Source organism: Chelon labrosus (genome assembly GCF_963514085.1).
Source record: "Chelon labrosus genome assembly, chromosome: 6".
Lineage (NCBI taxonomy): Eukaryota > Metazoa > Chordata > Actinopteri > Mugiliformes > Mugilidae > Chelon > Chelon labrosus.
This window is the reverse complement of record NC_140342.1, coordinates 16,785,567-16,805,314: the sequence shown is the minus strand read 5'-3', so window position 1 is coordinate 16,805,314 and position 19,748 is coordinate 16,785,567. Positions and strand designations below refer to the sequence as shown.

Sequence of the window (19,748 nt, the reverse complement as noted above, 5' to 3'; positions counted from 1 at the left end):
ACATTTCCTGATGTCTTTTAATAGGCTCCTCACATGAAATCACATTCAGAGTGTTTTTTTTTTTCATGAATAAGACTTTAATTACCGTGACAAAATGTCTTGTCTTGCTAAAAATGCTTCATATTGTTCAGCAGTCATGATAGAAACTGCGGCACTGTGCATTATTTGTATTGATGGATGAGCGTACACTTAACATGTAGCACCCTTGAATCTGAGTTCCCTGATTATGATCAGTGAGACATGTACACTACTGAAGCAGCCACACGCAACATCCTGAGGGTTTCTGGCAATAACAAGAATGGTTCTCCGCAAGCTTTGTCAGAAATAGCTCCTGGTGATTGGCTTCTGTTCAAGGTGTTGGATGCAATCACAATACCAGTGCTCTATCAGCCAGACCGCATCCATCCGGTGGCATATGAAAGAACGCGCTGTGTTGTTTACTGCGCTCGGACAAAGCTTCGTGTTTTTGAGCGTTCATCATTAGCTTGTTCTGCGTCAAAGCAAGTTTGAGAAAATTCTGTGAAACCTTCTATCAGTGTCTAGCTTAGCGGCCAATTTGTGCTTCAAAGAGGCCTGTCAGAGAACAGCATGCGGTAAAAAAAAATATCCTTTTGTTTCATTTGACATTTCATTTGTAAGACAGTCAGCAGCGACTTCACGACACTTTGTTCTTACATGTTTGTTTTCACCAAGGTCAGCTTGCTCCAGAAAGTGCTACATGTGAAGCCCCTCACAAACCTGCTGAGTGCACCTCCTGACATTTTAGCCCACTCGGATGTTTTAATAAGTCTACTATATTGTTTAATGCAGCACCATTGGCATTATAATGTCACATTGGGTTCCAGGTGAGGAAAAAGTAAACAGTGTCATTTGATATGACGGTGATGCATGGGTGTGAGACTGGTGCAATTGCACTTATGTCGAAGCCTTTCCTGTGTGTGCATGTAGGGATCTGTATGTAAAAGTAAAGGGATTGCGCAAGATGCAATGCACATGATAGTAGCATATTATTTCTGAGGGCGGTGGCACAGTTGTGTGGTGGTTAGCACTGATGCTTCGCAGCAAGAAGGTTCTAGATTCGAATCCATCGGCTGACTGGGGCCTTTCTGTGTGGAGTTTGCATGTTCTCCCTAAGTCTGCGTGGGTTCTCTCCGGGTACTCCGGCTTCCTCCTACCGTCCAAAGACATGCTCATTAGGTTAATTGGTGATTCTAAATTGGCCGTAGGTGTGAGTGTCTCTCTGTGTTAGCCCTGCGATAGACTGGTGACCTGTGACCCCCTTGTAATCCCCCCCTGATTATTACAACACAAATACAACTCTGTACAGAGTTGTATTTGTGTTGGTCAAAAATGGGCTAAGAAAACCACGGCGCATCTTCGAGCCTCAAACACGCAAGGTCAAATGACTTCTCTGATACACTGTGTTAAAAGGTCTCATACTGTGGGACAAACTCTGAGTGGCTGACATTTCCGTCCTGCGACTATTTTCGTCCTCAGCCTTTGCTGAGCTACATTCTGTGCAATATAGGAAACACGCTTGGAGCCATTAACAACCGGTATCAGGGGGTAGGGTGGCCAGTATGGTGGTAAAAATAAAATAAAACTGACATTATCTTCTACAAGCTCTTTACAGATTGTGTGGTAGAATTCAAAGCCCGTCTCATTATTTACTCTTATTCTAGTCTGACAGTATCTGAGCGTATTTCACTTTCACTACAGCTCCACGCAGCTCGAGCGTATGAACTCGCACAGACACAATGAGGACCCTTTAAGTGTTAATCAGTGGATGTGACTGCTTCAAAACAAACATTGATACATTTATATTCATACAGCATCCACAGACGGTATTTCTCTGAGCAATGAGCAGCCTCCCGGGGAGTTGGGGTGGCTCAGCTGGTGTGTCATCCTCCTTTGTCTCTTGCAATTATTTCTGTCTCTCTCTCTCTCTACCGTGAACTATCAGATTAAGGTAAAAGAAACCACAATAAATAAATAAATAAATAATCCTCTGCATCCTCATATCAGTAGTGCTCGTGTACACATCTCAACAGAAGCCTGGTCCCACTGTCCACTGTGCGAATGTGAACGCCGTTGTGCCGAAAAGCTCACTTTATGTCTCCACTGGCTGGAACATTAAGGATATCTGCACCAGTGATGATGGATACACATGACACAACCAGTGACTCAAACTTCCAGCTCTGGCACATTAAAATATACATTATATACCGCGCACACCGTGTGTCTTTCATCTCAGACAGTTGCATTTTTTTTTTTTTTTTTTCTCTTATTGCCGGGTTTGTCATCAGATGTGAGGTGGGATTGTTTCCTGAAGAAATTGATTGCTTCCTAGTTGGACAGACAGAACATGGCAAACCATTCAATTTAGAGTGAGAAAATTGCTGGGAGGATGAGACGGGAAAGAGTCAGGAGTCCAGAGTGACAGCTTGGTTACTACAGTGATTGGGGTAGGTGGGGGGCGTTAGTGGCAGAGCATGCAGGCGTGAAGAACCGCAGCATGTCAAAAGATAGCAGTTTTCCAAGCATTGTTGTCTACATTGCAGAGTCAATTTGTTTTAGTGTCAGTTTGGGATATATTAACTGTGTGCTGTTGTCCCACCACATGTCTTTTGATCAAAAATGCAGCTGGTATGTTGTGCAGTGATATGAAACTTAGCTGCTGTTATTCTATTTTACATATTTATTCAGACCAAAAGCAAGAAAATTAACAATTTACTAGAAACTGGGTTATAATAATCATAGTTAAAATGTATCGCCCATATAGATAATGCACAGAAATGTTGTTTGTAGGGCATTAAGCGTTTATTTCACAGAAATCTTTTGCTTTTAAACCACATAATTGATTGCCAGATATCATTTTAAAAGTGCTACTGATGGTACATGACTAACCATGCTGCCATCTAGTGATGCTTCCTGTATTTAAACTTGTTGAAATATACAAACCTTCTAAACAAAGAGCATACAGTATTGACTCATTGCCCCGGAATATGTCTATTGGATATAACTGTGAGCAAAACCAACGTTTGAAGAGGAGCGAAACAGGTTTGACGTCAGAGGACGAGTTTAGGTCCTGGTAGAAGTGCTGTAGTGACACTATTAAGAGTAAATGTTTGCAGTTCGGGTACATTAATGCTCCACGCTTGATTTGGGATGTCAGTGACAGCGACAGTTTAGCCCCTCCCGTAACCTTTGATCAGGATTACGTTAAAAAAAAACAAAGGCGTTCATCTTTGCTTCACCACTGTCTCAGTAAAGATAACAGCTCATTACTTTACTTCTACTTACTGTAAATGAGCACATTAGGACACCGCTGTTTATTTTCTTTCCATTACATGTAAATGAGAGGCACCGGGAGATGAATGGACTCATAGAGGCACAAACCGTTTTCTGGCCCGAGTAAAGTTCACAGATCCCTCATGTACTGATGGCTAACTTTAACCTCTGCGTTCACAGCTCCTCTATTTACTTTAGTTTCTGGATGCAGTCAATGGTCTGCAGGAAGCATTGGTCCAGAACGAGGGAATACCTCTGAGGAGAAGGATGGAGAAAGGAGTCATTCAAACCTGGAATGACAAATAGGTGAGGCTGTTTACGTATGCTGTGTTTACATAAGTTTGTGTTTGGTTTGGTGGTTTATTGGGCATTTTGGAATAAATCTACACCTTTCTGCGTAATACAGCTCCGTAAAACAATAATAAAATTGTATGGTGAAGTGTAATTTATTTGAAAGTGATGACACTCTCAAATAACTAAAGTCAACAGGAGTAGCCATATTAATCTGTCACATGCAATTACACAGCATCATGAGTATTGAAGGGAAATAAGTTTAATTAAAAAACTTAATTGAAAACTTTGTTATGCAGGCCTTTTTTTTCTGAGCCAAAGGAAACTAAATAAAAACATATAAAGTTACACGTTTTCCCAGGAAGCGGACGCAGTTAGGGACCGTGACCATGACGCACATTTTATCCGGCAATCCTGCGAAGTGTTTAATCATAAGCACTACGGTATCTCATCTTCTCCCCTGCGATGACACATCTCACTTCTGTTACATGAAAGGGTGCCTCACCTTCTATCCAGGAGGTATTCAGCACAAGCTGTTTTTTGTTACTCTGAGCATAAAGGCTTTCTTCATCACGTCCAAACTCTGATATTTTTGTCTTGTGGCACTTTCTCGCTCGGTCCAATGGGGACCTGCCAATCTCCCACAGGGTTCTGGAAGAAATAGTGCGGTATTTGAAGCAGCACACTAACTCAGCCATGGTTTTAAATTAAGCGTGATGTGGAGAGGGAGGTAAAGGAGGGGGCTTCGGCTCAAACCCCTTTTGGCTACATCGGAAGAAAATAACTCGGATGTTAGTATGAATGTAGGGGCCACTCCTACCAGGGTTCGAGTACCCAGACAGCTTTTGGATTAAGGGTGTAAGATTATACACTGTACATGTACGACATGCCCTGGGGAACGTATGGATGACTACAGTGGGAGTCTGTGCGGCTTGAGTCCACATTGATTTACAACCACTATTCCCATGTAGCTGGTTTCAAGTCAAAAATAATTTATATTTAATCAGAACATTGAAAGAGACCCTAACTGGGGTGATTACTATTTAGACAGGCACATTTATGTACAACTATTTGGGGACAAAGAAAATTAAGGAAACCAGGTAAAGTCATAGCCACGAACAAACAACAAATTCAAAACATTTGATGAGAGTTCTACAGATTAATTTGGACATTATTTGTCCTAATACCTGTAATGCACTTAAGGTTAACAGAAGAGAAAAAGACAAAACAAAATGTGACTGCGACATTTACAAAACAGCGAGTGGAAAAGATATGAAGCATCAACAAGACATCCTATCAGCGTCATAAATGCCATCGGGTTTGAAAGCTATTTAAGTCGTTAAACTGAGGTCCCCCTTGAAGAACCATCATAAACTGACTTTGTGGGTTCATATTGAGAGAAAGCCATGGATCCATATGTTTGGCAGAGGAGAAGAGCTCATTTCCTGCAAGCTGGTGTTTGCCACATGTGACAGGAGAAGGTAGGGCTCAGCTGGAAGTGAGGTTGAGCAGGAACCAGCCACTTCCCCTGGTTAGTGTCTTGTCTGCGCTGTCACAAGGCCTGCAGGAAAACATGCTTGACTTGTCTCATCATGTCACCGCGAAGCTGGACGTCGCGGTGGAGAGTGCTCTTCAGGGATGCCCTCAGCAGCTCCGCTTCCTCCAGCTGAATGACCAGCCCGAGACAACATGCAAGAGCAACATGAACATGTCTGCGCAGCCCAAACATGACTGGTAAAAAGACACTACAGACACTACACACTGCAGCCACACATCATTATTTCTGTCATTTTCTCGAGTGTTAGCATTGGAAAAACAAAATTATTGTTTGTCTTCACCGCCAGTGACAAGACATGTTGTCAAAGTTAGAAATTAAATGTTTACAAATGCCAACTAGATTGCTGGACAGTAGTCTCAGGGCAGTTGATGTTGCTCAAAGACTCCTGCCACCCTGGTGTTGGGGGACACTGCTCCTAAAGGAACAGAAACATGATAGCCACAAGCAAGACTATAAGGGGGAAACTGATGAATCAGCATTTGAAAAACAGCAAAAAAAAAAAAAAAAATAAAAAATGAAGCCTGGAGTCTTCTTGACAATGTCATATCATGCTGTCACTGAGCCTTGGCATGTCAGCCCAAGCCATGCTGTTTGTACAGTCCTCACTTTGAATCTAATTTTGTCTTCTCCAACTGCTGCTCCAGGATCACTGTCCTGCGGCGCTCCTCTTGGTACTTCTGCTCTGCCTCCAAACACATCTGGTTTATCTCTTTCTCTCTGGTTGAGAGAGAGGGTCGGATTAGAATCCAAATTTAAGTACAAGACGCTTGTAAAGCTTTGAATTGACAAATACAGTAAATGCAGTATAAACAGGTATGTTGTATGAAAATGCAAATACTGTAAAATCAACTATCAAATGTCTTATCCCCACTGTGGGATAAATAAAGGATTATCTTTTCTTATCTCATCTTAAATAAATAAAGTGAGCACTGATGGAAACAGTCTGTTTGAAAACAACAACAAGTACCCATGGCTTTGAAATGGACACATTCAAACTAATTAAAGGTGTTAGTGGGGCAGCATTACAAAATCCCTTTATACCTCAACAGAAATAAGATTTTTTCTGTAGTGCAGAAATATCAGAGAGCCAACTGGAAAAATTAAGAATAGCATTTCACTACTCCACATGTGAGTCATTTGACCAAAATCCCAGTGCATGCCACCTCTGGGGTGAGAATGGCAATGATGTTTTTTTAGTTTTTTTGTTTTTTTGTTGCAGCTGACTGACTTATTATATGAGCATAACATAAATCTTTATGAGGACCAAAGAAGACTGACAATGGATAATTTCTCACACGCAAATAAGCCCTTCTCCTTTGATGAGCGCACGAGCAAGCAACCGGATCGTTGCTGTTCCCGATCTAGCTGCAATCTCAGAGTCTATGCTCAAAAAAACAGATTGAAAGGGTTCTTTTAAATAGCATGTGTGAATTGTGCTGCTGTTACAGAGTCTGTATTGTGTTTTTTTGTTGTTGTTGTGTTAGAATCAATAGAAAGGTTTTTAAAGTTATATATGAAGTGATAATTTTCTATCCGTGCTTTTCCAAGAAACACTCAGAGAAATAAAGAGGAATAAAATGGAAAACAAGAATTGTGTATGTGTACTGTGGCTTACTTCGTCTGTAGGACTGTAACCAGCTCGAGCAGTCTGTCCTTCTCCACACAGAGGATTTTGTACTCATTACACTGGGTCATCAGTGCGCTCACATCTGCTGAGCATTGTGGACACTGTGAGGAGCTTAGACCCCTGAGAACAAAAGATACAACGTTAAACATTATTTATTTTTTTCTTGTCCATTAAAAGGTGGTGCACCTTGGTACGATGACTTGTTGTGAGGTATGTGTATCTGTATAGTACTTCATGGTGTACAGTATGCAGCAATCATTCTGTCCACTTACTTGAAGTCTATACTACTCCCCACTGCAGGCAACACCAGTTTGTGACCAAATTTAGAAACGGAACTGGAAAAAAGGTTGACAGGCAGTCACATTAACAGAAACCCTGGAGGAACACATTGACAGAACTGTGAAGGCACCGCACAAAATCAATAACCTGATTACAGAGAGTCTCCCATTAGCCAGAGTAAATTATTAACCCCTTTTTGCAAGACAAGATATATGAAATCAGTGTTTCTTAAAAAAACATATTTTAAGATGAGTTTGAAAATGTCAGAGTATTTGAGTAAACTAAATGTATACCAATTTAAAGGATGGTTCGACATCAAGAGAGTCAGCACACGTACCCTGAAGATGTAATTCTCTTGTGAATGTCTCCATCTTCAGGGGAAATTTCTGAACTGCAGTTTGTTGTCTTGTGGCTGGTCTCTCTGTGCACACTGTCTTCCTCCAAAGTCTGTCAACACACATTTAATGGCTTGGCAAATTTTTAAGCCAGTCACATTGAATCTCGAAGACAACACAGAGCTTTTGTTTCTTTTTTTACCTCATCAGAGATTTGCCGGATTTCTGGTAACTGTTTGATCTTGGCCTCTTTCTCAGCAACCATCTGCTTAAGCTTCTGGATGAGAGCATTGTGCTCTGAAGGGTCACTGCTCGGCTGTTGTCTGAGGCTCCGCTGGGTCTCCATGCTCTTTACATTCTGCTGTTGGCTGAGCCGTTTCAGCACCGTCTGCATCTGGGTCTGCTGCTTCTGCCAGAAGTCGAAAAGATAGGATAATCAATAGGAATAGGAATTATCATAGTAAATCCTCCATTCTGCCATCTGTGGCTTATTTCAGCTCAATGGGAAGTTAAATCTCTAATTACTCGAGTACTGTAGACAAGATAGACAAAAGTCATCTGTAGATCTTATAGTACTAACTTTGAAACTGAGCTATAGAGACAGCAGACGACACAGAATATAGAAGAACGTGAATATTTTTGGATGTATCTTATCTAACGCCTTACCAACAGAGCATCCACAAGCTCATCATCATGTTTACCCTTCTCCAGCAATGTGGAGATCTGCGCCTTCAGAGTCTTCACTTCACTAGACAGAGACTTGTTCCTGGCCTTAGAGGCTTCCAGCTTTTTCTTCACATCCTCATGTTCTTTAAAGAGGGCCTCGTAGTCCAGTGAGATCCTCTGTTGTGGAAGGACAGTGTTGCAGATGGGCCTTGGTCTAGTATAGTGACAAATTAATATTTCTTATTGCTATGACGTACACACCTCAAATGCCTCCCTCTTCTCCTTCTCCCTAGCGCGGATGAAGCCGAGGTTTCTGTCTTGTGGAGGGGTTTTCTGAAGGATACCCAGAAACTCTTCGTCTTCACTCAGGACACTTGACTGTCTCTGCAGGGTCGACTGGTTGAGCTGCTTCTCAAGGTCCCGCACCTGTTGAACGATTCAAAGTGTTGTTCATGCTAAATTCAGGTATTTATGTAATGTCTGCTCTTATATCTGCACCGTTGCCCTTTTGCAAATCACTTTATTTGCTATAAATACTTTTAAGAAGCACTTTATGATTGATGTTACTTATTTTATCTTCAGCTTACCCTTGCCTGAAGAGCCAGTATCTGCTGTGACCGACCTCTAAAGTTCCCGGGGCAGCTCAGTAATTGCTGAAGGTTGACCTCCTCTCCAACCTCACTCATCAAAACCTGTAACAGTTTAGATATGGAATCCAGAAGTCACTGCGATTAGTCATGCAGCTATGAGACTTGGAGAACAAGGACAGCCATTACCTTCTGAGCTACTTTCAACTCCTGTTTTGCGGACTGAACCTGGTTGCGATATTCAGTCACTTTCAGCTGGGCAGCTGCTAATTTTTCCTGCAGAGATCTGACCAGTGGACTTTCCTGCTTTTGGGAGTAGGTTATGAATGAGTCGGGTTGAATTATCATTAAGTTAGGAAGACAAAATACTATTTCAGTTATTTTTACATCAGTTTACCTCGCAGCCTTCAGATGATTTCTTATCCAGTGACTTTGTGTCAATCTTTTGCCCAGATACAGCAGCCTGTAGCTACAGAAAGGAGCATAATATCACAATTAATCAGTTCTTAAGAGTTTATTTAAATGCAATAAACTAAATTAATCAAAGCAAAGCCTTACCTCTTTCTCTAGGTCTTTGATTCTGTTGCTGTTTTGCTTGGATTTGATCTTCTCTTGCTCGATTTCAGCGGTTAGCTCCCTATTCTTCTTGGACAGCTCAACAATCTTTGTGGCAGCCACCGCTCCCGCCAAACCTGATGTGCCTAAATGAATGAAAGAGGCATGACGAGGGTGTGACACACCTGTAACATTGCTGTACGTAAAAATAAAACGTATGCTATTATACCTGCTAAGGCCAGCCTTTCCTCGTCTCTTTTCTTCTTCAGGTGTCTAATTTCAAAATCCTTTTCACTCACGAGTTTAAAGAGCCGGCCATTTTCATCCTTTAGCTCTCTCAGCTGGTCTAGTAATGTCTGATTTTCATTCTGCAACAGCCTATAGAGACGCAGTTAAAATGAACACGAAACTGCAGCACACGACTCAAGTACCAGAGGTTTATACAAGAGGGATGACAATGGTTTCCAAGCTTAAATAGCTACTGTCCTACTCATACATACATTCATCTCATAGTCCAAGTAGACTCACCTTTCTTGAGGATTATCAGCCTGAATACCTTGCGTAGATAGATCCAGATCATCCTGGGTACCAATGTCATCAAGCTTGTCCGGTGCTTTCTCCTTGTTCCTGTCCAGTTTTCTTTTCTCTTGCTGCTTTTGTAGTTCTTGAAACTGAAGCCTCAGGTCATTTATTTGTTCACCTTGCTCCATGGTCTATGATTTATAGCATGGAGAGAAAATAATGATCTTACAAGTGATGGCACTGTCAAAGGAAATCAATACCGTAATAAAATATTGTGTTATATCGTAAATATTCATTTGGGATTTGTTCCCTGTAGCCTTTTATTGTGAAGTCACACAGTTTTCAGCACTTTTTTTTTTTTTTTTAGTTTAAGATGACATCTTATCTCCACCTGTATATAAATACAGACTGAAGCTGGCACCAGTTGGTTATATAACATGCCGAGCAGTTATCGAGATCCGGATGTTTATGATCATGTGAGTGATTGTAAATAAGTTTGGCTCTCTCCGAAATCTTCCAAATTCTAAGGTTACGCTTGCAGATAGAGAAACGGCTCACCTGTCATTTATCCAAGTGCCGTCCTTCTCCACAGATTAGCTACAAAATGCACTTCATCGGTTTGTGTACCAGGCGAAGAAACTCCTTCCTCGTTGATTGCGACGCTTTCGTATCCATAGCAACATCCGCCAGGAGACTTGGGAGCAAGATCTCGCGGGAGTTGTAGGGAAGCTGTCATAGGAACAAGGGGATGCTAGCTGCTGCTGCTGCTACACCAGAAGTTCTTCATGAAGTTCACCAGTGTGTTAACACAATTTTTGCACAAGTCAGTCTCTTACATTGCACAAAAGACATGCGAGTCAGCTGTCAAGTAGTTTTAGCGAATTAAAAGAGGCAGAAAAATATGAAAGAATGGGAGCAAGCAACAACAGGTGGAAAATGTTTGTTAGCCTAGTGATAATTTGAGAATTATTCCTAGCTAAACATATCATGTTTGGTTTCCTATATGCGAAATGAATTCGCTTTAGCCTCTCAGTATTATCTTGACTGTTGATATATATGCAGTACCATTTAAAAGTATTTGCATCCCTCAGAATTTTTGACATTTCTGCATAAAAATGACTCAAAAACAGATTTTCGTGACAGTAGAAAAACAGAACCCAATCAAACAAATAAAACAAAGATAGTATGTCTTGGTATATGTCTATTCAATAAAATTAATCACTTCTATATATCTGTGAGGTGCAGGTACAAATACACCCTTGTTTTCGGTATCTGGTTTGACCCCCTTGTGCAGCAGGAAAAGCAACTAAACATAAGTTAACTCCGTTTACAGCGGCGGGAATTTTTGCCTATTCTCCAGTCCAGAAGTTCTGAGATGTTGGTGGGTTTTCTCACATTAACTGCTTGCTTCAGGTCCTTCTACAACATTTCTCCTTGATTAGCCATATTCCAAAACATTAATTTTGTTCTTTTTTAACTTTCTTTTGCAGAATGACTTATGGCGCTCATTGTCTTGCTGAATGACCCAGTTTCTCTTAATCTTCAGTTCATGGACTGATGTCCTGATATTTTCTTTTAGAATTTATTGACACAATTAAGACGCCCTGGCCCAGATGCAGCAAAACAGGCCCAAACAAGGAAATGTTTTACAGACAGGATGGGGTTCTGATGCTGGAATGCAGTGTTGTTTTGTGTCCACATGACGCCTCTAATTTAAACCAAACAATTCTACTTTGGTCGCATCTGTTCACAAAACTTTTTCCCAGTAGTCTTCTGGCTTGTCCACATGATGTTTAACAGACTGCAGACAGGCAGAACTGTTCTTTTTGGAGAGCAGTGGCTTTGTGCCACTCTGCCATACACACCATGTTTCTTCAATTTCCTCCTGATGGTGAAGTTACCCTGGGTTCCTTTGTGACCTCTCAGACTATTAAGAGTCTTGCTTTTGGAGAGATCTTTGTTGGTTGACCACTCCTGTCCTGTGGAGGGTAACAGTTGTCTTAATCCTCCTCCATCTGTCTGACTGTGGATTCCAAATTAGAGGTGGTTTTGTAACCTTTTCTAGTCTGATGATCAACAGGAACTCCTTTTCTGAGGTCCTAAGAAAGCCCAGTGCCATCATACACTCCCATAAACATGTGTTATAAAGATCAAACTGTGACAAATCCCTGTTTTTTTAATTCTTTTTTAAAACAAAACAGGGCACTGAATGGAGGAACTCTAATTTGACCTGGAAATTATCACTCTTGCACCTCAGAGATATGTCATATTGGGTCATTTTCGTGAGTAAATACCAGAATATTTCTGTTTGATTTGTTTGATTGGGCTATCTTTGTGCTGTTGTGACTTGGAACTGATGAGTCATTTTATGCAGAAAGGTTGAAAATTCTGAATGATGAAAATACTTTTAAGCAACACTGTAAATCTGTGTATATAAACTAGAGTCTCGCTGCTTTTCTTTAATTGCCAAAAGTAAATAAGAATAAGAATAAGAAAAACCTTTATTTGTCCCGCAATGGGGAAATTGCAGTTTGCAACAGCATACAGAAAGGGCAGAAACATAACAAGAGTAAAAAAAAAAAAAAAGAGTAGTGTATAAAAAATAAATAATGAAATGGAATAGGATTTTTAAAAAAATGCACAAATTGAATTGTTAGATATTGCACAGACTGGTGTAACTGGTTATGAAGTTTTTACACCTTAAGTAGACTCTAAATACATCATGTCTAAATACACAATAGTACTGTAATTTCATTAATGGTTTTAGGTGCATCTAGTCCATGTTTAAAACTAAGTATTAAGTTAAATATTTTCCGATAGGGACTCCCAGAGGAAAGAGGTGAGGATCCCCCTTCTGGATGCAGAATTGTGTGTATTGTTTGTGTATATAATGAATGAGGAGTGAAGTGAGCTACAGGACGTGAACAGTCATGCTTACTGTACACACAGCACCACCAGGCAGTATACTGATGCTGTACACAGTGTAAACTGCTACCTGTATAGGTGCGTAATAGTAACTGGATTTCAGGTGGACCCTCTAGGCGGTCTAGTTATGATGACACGGCATTTTAGATTGTCTTGTTAACATACATCGATGCAAAGCAGTGTTTTGAACAGGTCGAATGAATTTGTGTTAGCCTATCAAAAACATCTTGATTGCAAATGGGAGATTAAACCAACAATGAAAGCATTGTAGATAGATAAACTCTTTACATTCAAGCTTTTCAAGTTTCCACAGCAGATTTGCATATTAGGTTTGTCTAAGGACTTGTTTGTACTATGAATGAGGAGTTAAGAACAGCCAGATGGTGTTGACAGTCATGCCTACTGGATATCCCTCACCCACAGTTACTAATTAGATGACGAAGGAAAGAGATGTGACATCCGTGCTGTACAGGGTGTAAACTGGCAGTTGCACAGTATTTACTAAATCTGGGGTAGACTTTACAGGACTGCTGAAGTTGAGATGACATTGTATTTTAATATTACAGCGCATAGGGGGGATAGAACCGTGCCATAATAGTAAGACATTAGGGAAGTCTGCGTGTGTATATAAAAGCTTAAATCAAGCCTTAATCATTGAGCAATACAGTAGGGAGCTACTCTACAATGCAGCTTTGTGGGCTACAAAGGCTAATGGGCTTTTTACTCTAGCACATATACACAGATCAGGCATAACATTATGACCACCTTCTTAATATTGTGTAGGTCTCCCTTGTGCCTCTTAAACAGTTGTGACTCATCAGAGAATAGACATGGTCCTTTTGAGGGTATCCTGTGGTGTCTGGAAACAGGATGTTGTTAGTGGGGGCCTTTAGGTCCTATGAGTTGAGGGGAGAGGCCTCTGTGGATCATCCCACAGATACTTGATCAGTTTGGAATTTGAATTTTCAAGGCCAGGTCAACACCTCGTGCTGTTTTTCATGTTTTTTGAGTTGTTCCTAAACCATTTTTGTGTGTGTCCTGCTGGAGATCGCTGCTGATATCAAGTAGTGTCATTGCTATGGGGTGGGGGTGCCTGGTCTGGTCTAGGTGGGTGGTTCATGTCTAAGTAACATCCACATGAATGCCTGGTCCAAATGTTTCCCAGCAGAACATTGTATTGTCAGAAGCTGGTCAATGGTTATTTACTTCTCCTGTCAGTGGTCATAATGTTGTGGCTGGTCGGTGTATTCCCATGAAAGGTTAAAAGCACAATCCATGAGACTTATTTCCTAATAATTTTTTTGTTCATGCACAGACACTTAGCAACCTCTAAATGAATGATATTAATGTTTTTATGGTTGATGGACTGTTGTTCAAACAAATAATGTCTGTAAACCTTAACAGTCTGTAAATCAAGCTTCAAATCATAATTAAATCAATCCTGTATGTGACTATAGCTTGAATTGAAGCTTTATAATATAGCAGACTGGACCTTTTAATGAATGAAGTCAGAGCGCAGTGCCCCGCTGGTTCTAGTGTGCAGGGTGAACTTGTTGATCCTGTCAAAGAATTCAAGGCCTAGAGTGCACTAGTGGCCCACAACACACGGAAATGTGTCACACAAACAAACACAGCCACGCATGCAGAAAACACACTAATTTGACTCCTGTGACCTCTGTAAAGGCTTCTTATAAACACTGGAGGCCTAAGAAGACCTTAGCCCTGTCCTTAACCAGCACGTCTAACTAGTGAGGACACATAAAAACATCATGTGACCGGTATTTAATATTTAGCCAGTAATTGATAGAGGTTCAAACGGGATAAATATGTGATATGTGGTACAGATCTGAAGGGTTTCAGTCATTCTCATAAATTTATCTGTAACATTAGTTATTTTCTTTGTAAAGAAACTAAAACTAAACTTTTTTTTTTTTTGGTTTGCCTGGAAAAACTAAAAAGTGATACAAATGGTGTGGGTGACTAGAATGTGCTATAGAAGTCATCTATAAGAAAACTACAATGACTACAATAGATCAAAATATCAGATTTGGTGAATAATTTCCATGGCTTAACACAAAACATACGTATCTGAATTTATTTCTCCGTGTGGTGGGTATACATGACAAAACACAATACTCAGAATAGTTCTACAGCAGCCTATCTTTTGCCCAAGAACTTTCTAGAAGGCCTTAGAGACGGGAACAGGCTATAAAGTTTCAGTACACAAAGTTATTGGCCTCCAGATACACTTCTGATGCACAGATGTCAATGTTAAACTAAAATAAAGTCATGTGGAGTGGGCTCAGGTCTCTGAACAATTAATTTCCATCTCATGGAGACCCTGATTTTGCGTAATCTACAAAGATTAAAAGATCTAATCACACAGAGCAATTGTTGTGTAATTGTTTGTCTCCTCTTCTAATGAATCTAATAGTATTGTTAGATTCATTCATCTAATAGTATCATCTAATAGTATCTGACATCTTGTTGACTACATCAGCGTTTGCTATTGTCAGCTCCCTCACTTGGATGAGAGAGATAGACATGCTGCAGCAGAGAGTGGAGGCTGATTTACATTATACCAGAGCAGAGCATTGTATTGTCACAAGATGGTCAATGCTGTTTACTTCACCTGTCGTTAGTTTAAATGTTGTGGCTGATCCGTGTAAGTTATACTGTCTATACGGCTGCTCGGCCTACATTCAGTCCATGTTAAAACTGAATATTCTGGTAAAATATTTTCTTATTTCTTAGGGACTTCCACAGGAGCATTTCGAATGTCATCGTCTGAAGCCTTGTACCTTGTCTTTGAGGTAAGGTTGCTGTTTTGGTATAACGTGGTTTACAGGAAATAAAAAGTGGTAAGCGCTACAGGACAATGCCAGCTAAGTCATGTTTACACATGCCACTGAAATAGATATCCCCTCAGGTGTTGTTGTGACTTGTACAGGCGTGGCCTACAGTATCTATGGCACCTGAAATACCTCCCAGATGGCAGTTGCATAACATTAACTGGATCTCACGTAGACTCTTTTTGTTGCAAAGTAACAATGACTTGGCATTTTTGATTTTGCAAGCATTGGATGCACTGTGCGTCCTCCGATGGACTGGCGACCTGTCCAGGGTGTACCCCTGCCTCTCGCCCGATGACAGCTGGGATAGGCTCCAGCAGACCCCCGCGACCCTTAACAGGAATAAGCGGGTATAGAATGTGAATGAATGAATGATGCACTGTTTGTGTCCTGTTTAATGGATGTCTTTCAGAGAACACTTGTAACACTCAGGGAGTATCGAGCAGTTTTATTTGAGCAAAGCAGAAAAGTAATGTTTAGAATATGTTATGGTTTAAATTGAATAGTGAAGAGAGAAGTGAACAGTGAAGTTTGACATACAAGAACACTATTTTGTACACACAACTGGCATATTATTCAGAACACCTAACCAAAGAAACAAAAAACCCAAATGTAATTAAGCTGGTGTGCAAACACTTTATAGAACTTTATGGCCATTCTTCAGTCTTTTCTGCATGATGCTGTTGAGTTGATGGCTGCTAAATACAGTATCCGCACACTCAACAGATGACTGCATGTGTTTTAGCTGCCTTTGGTGTACTGAATAATCTGGTAGCTGGGTGTACAGTGGTAGACTGCATGATGCAAAAAATAAACAGTCACACTTTCAGAGCTTTGGAAACAACATCATTATGGGGTTACTTGAGTGTTAACAAGGCTTCTATTTAAGCAAATCACAAGGCATCTGACATTTTATGGGTGACTACACAGTTTGTAGGTGTACCTCAGATAGTTTAGCTCACATCTCATTAACACTGGACTGCTGAATAGCATAGTACAGGCAAAAAAAAGTGGAGAAAATCTAATCAATAAAATCACTTATTTTTTTAAACAAGAGACCCTTGATGGCTGTGTTTAAGAAACATTATTTTTTCCAATTGCCATCTGATGCTTTACACGTTTGTTTTCTGTGATAAGATGATTTTAACTTAAATGTAAAGTGTTCTATTTTTTTATGTTTCACTTACACATCACGCCCCCTCCCCGAGACCCGTTACAGGACAAGAGGTTACATATAAAATCAGGAATACCACCTATGCACACAGGTATACAACCAGCTTTGTTTAGCGCAAACACAACGATTGTAATGGGTATTAAAACAGTTTACATCAGTACACCTTCTAAATGCACCAGTGGTGGCCTCTGGTATACTGTTTAGGAGGTAGGAAGTGGTCCCTTAGTTACAGCCATTTACATTGAAACTGAGCTACTGACTAGATGTTAGGACACGTCCGTGAAGAGAATGTTCTGCACAATTTCATAATTGGCACTATTAAGGGACATTAAATAATCAGTGTGAGAGTCCATTTTCATTTGTGTCCCACTGCTTTCTGTTCTTCTCTGGGTTTGACAATGTACTCTTTGTACATGGAATATATGACACCTAAAAAAAGAAAGAAGAGTTACATGATGACTGTCACAACTACTTGAGATAAGCAACTCAACCACTGAAACCACTCAAAGCTTAAAAAAATGACTTCAATGTAAAAATCCAGAACACGTTGTACTTTTAATTATGACCAGTGATTCAGTTCAAACCACTTAATCTGCTGCACAGACACCAAATGTTCTGACACTCCATGATACGTACCAAGTGTCATGGCTCCGACCACAAAGCCTTGCGCAGCTACACGCATGTGGATCAGGTGCACTGACATTTTTGTATCCCCTCGACTCTTCATTTTCAGCAGCCTGTACCCAACAATGGCAAAGAATCCAGCCATTCCTGCAACGAGCAACAACCACATCTATTTACCTAAACGTCTAAAATGAAACAAAATCTGAAAGATGACAATGACAAGAAGAAACTAAATTTATAGGCACTAACAATGCAACGCCAATAACAAACTGAAATGACCAATTCAGCTGCTATGTAGCCACAAGTTAAACTCACCCACTGGGACGAATGGATTCTCCTTTGCCTTTCGCCAGAACTTGGACTCATTCTCATCATAATCAGACATTTTGTCTATAAAAAAGAAAAGGACAACTTAGTATTTGTTGGGAATTGTGCTGCATTAAATGTAGGAATTTTCAATTTCAACTTCTGGTTCAATACAAAAAGCTGGGAGAAACGCATTTTATTATTATTATTTCTTGTCAACGAACAACAATCCTTCCTTAACAGACATGTAGTTTAATTAATTGAAGACACAGAAGAGCGCTAATGTGAAAAGGGTACATTGCTTTATTAGATCATTCATTCATCTTCTGTAACCGCTTGTCCTGTGAAAGGTGGTGGTGGTGGTGGTGTGTGTGTGTGTGGGGGGGGGGGGTTCTTTAGATCATTCATTCATTCATTCATCTTCTGTAAAACGCTTGTCCTGTGAAGGGTCGCAGGGGGGCTGGAGCCTGTCCCAGCTGTTACCGGGCGAGAGGCGGGGTTCTTGATTAGTTCAATGCTATAGATTGTTGTAGAAGTAACATGATTATTAACGAATGCGTAAAATGTCAAAGGTTTGATGAGAAACGTAACAATAACAAAATCAAGACTTTTATTTTGCTGGGGTACTCTTCGATGCTTCTTATTTAGAGAACAGAAAATACGAGTTGACAGCGAATGCCGCATGGTTTCCCACAACACAGCTGAGTGTGATGCTAGCTCATTCAACTGAGGCTCCGGTTTACGAACTAAATCCGTCGTGTAAGTTTAATTGTCAGTAAACATCGATTACTAACCAACACAAATGATCACGAACAGGCTTTAAAGTCGTGTGTAAGTCGTTCCTCACAGCTAACGTTAGTAGCGTATGAACTACTCAGGGACACATGAAGGGCAGACTGGCCTTGCGTTACATGTACATCTTACAGTGACCCCTAGCTATACTATACATCCTAAATTGTATCACTTGTGCCATACGTTAGGATATTTTTTGAAGCGGGTAACATTTTTGACCCGTCGGCAAAACCACTAAAAATGAAAGTAAAAAAACAAAAAGAAAAATATAATTAAAATAAAACTGACAGCTAGGATTAGTTTACGGTTGAAAAATCTGTTGAAACCTCCATTTTACAAATGTACGATAGGTTGGTTCTTACCTGTTTTAAACGTACGCTTCCTCTACTTGAAGTGACTGTACCTAGTTTTATGATCGCTCACAACCACAGTTTGCACGTATGTAGGAAGTAGAGAGCCGGCAATGTGATAGACGAAACCCTCTTCTTACGTAAGTGTGACGCGTTCTGGTGTCGTTTAGGGCCGCGTTGTGTTCATGTTGATGGAAAAATTGTTAATACGTGTTACCTCTTGGTAATAGTTTGTAGGCTTTTATCTCAGGTCACGTTCTGATGAATAGTTGATCTGTGAGGCAGCGTGTTGTACTTATATTAAAATAACGTTTATTACTGTCACTTTTTGTGACATTTTGCCATTGTGTATTTTTTATTTCTCAGAGGTAATAAACATCAGCATAGCTTGGAGTACATGACATCCTTTAAGTAATTTTTTGAGTTGCTAACTGACTGAACAAAACTCGAAACATACACAATGACTGGGAACATGTCTTTCCTTCTGTTTATTTTTCCAATTTCGTGGTTATAATATAGACGTAACAATTGTGTTTAATTATTCCGAGGTGTCATGAATGCAGCACCGGTTTTACTAGTAGTAGCCTACTGCCAAGTCCGACTAGCGTGGTTTGTTGTATTATAAAACGATTTTCGCGACTTAATTTGTTATATATTTTTTATATATCAGTAAAGTCACGTGATTGCTCACTGTATTTCTGCTCGTGTGGTCTACGCTGACGAATACTTACTTCATATTGTGTCCTCTTACAGGAAAGTGTCACAGTATGACTTGACGTTATTGAAACAAAGGTGGATGTGTGTGGAAGTGAATGCTCTTCGTTCATTCGTTAATCTCTGGGGTGATGTAACCGTAAATCATGCACGTTTCTACAACGTGCCGAATAGCATGCTTAAAAACGGGTACCTGTTGATCAATTAGGCTTTTATCACAAGTCTGTTGAAATAAGTACACTAATACTATTTAGGACATAGGATTAGTAATCGCAATTGATAATTAAACAAGGCATACAA

At 40.2% G+C, this 19,748-nt stretch overlaps 2 protein-coding genes across 2 annotated transcripts; both read right to left on the bottom strand.

Moving 5' to 3' along the window:
• Nucleotides 1–5,134: 5,134 nt before the first annotated feature.
• On the bottom strand, nt 5,135–10,901 carry ccdc13 (coiled-coil domain containing 13; the record flags this gene model as incomplete). The annotated part of the gene is given in 16 exon segments (XM_084547215.1): nt 5,135–5,248; nt 5,490–5,555; nt 5,557–5,590; nt 5,747–5,857; nt 6,756–6,887; nt 7,040–7,102; nt 7,384–7,493; nt 7,584–7,790; nt 8,048–8,224; nt 8,309–8,473; nt 8,635–8,739; nt 8,824–8,940; nt 9,032–9,103; nt 9,193–9,335; nt 9,419–9,567; nt 9,718–10,901. Coding segments are annotated over 16 exon segments (1,947 nt in total). The 5' UTR covers nt 9,900–10,901.
• Nucleotides 10,902–15,921: 5,020 nt separating this feature from the next.
• On the bottom strand, nt 15,922–18,894 carry higd1a (HIG1 hypoxia inducible domain family, member 1A). The gene is made up of 4 exons (XM_084545966.1): nt 18,747–18,894; nt 17,602–17,676; nt 17,299–17,433; nt 15,922–17,091 (listed from the first exon to the last, which is right to left on the bottom strand). Exons 2-4 carry the CDS (start codon nt 17,669–17,671, stop codon nt 17,018–17,020), a joined length of 279 nt encoding a protein of 92 aa, XP_084402092.1. The 5' UTR covers nt 17,672–17,676; nt 18,747–18,894; the 3' UTR covers nt 15,922–17,017.
• Between the last annotated feature and the right edge of the window lie 854 nt (nt 18,895–19,748).

Bases quoted from the DNA above. Each gene is read 5' to 3' on its own strand.
- higd1a (XM_084545966.1), bottom strand. From the start codon at position 17,671: ATGTCTGATTATGATGAGAATGAGTCCAAGTTCTGGCGAAAGGCAAAG. The intron at 17,434-17,601 runs GTGAGTTTAACT...TGCTCGTTGCAG, and splicing joins GAATCCATTCGTCCCAGTGG to GAATGGCTGGATTCTTTGCC. The intron at 17,092-17,298 runs GTACGTATCATG...TTCTTTTTTTAG, and splicing joins GGTCGGAGCCATGACACTTG to GTGTCATATATTCCATGTAC.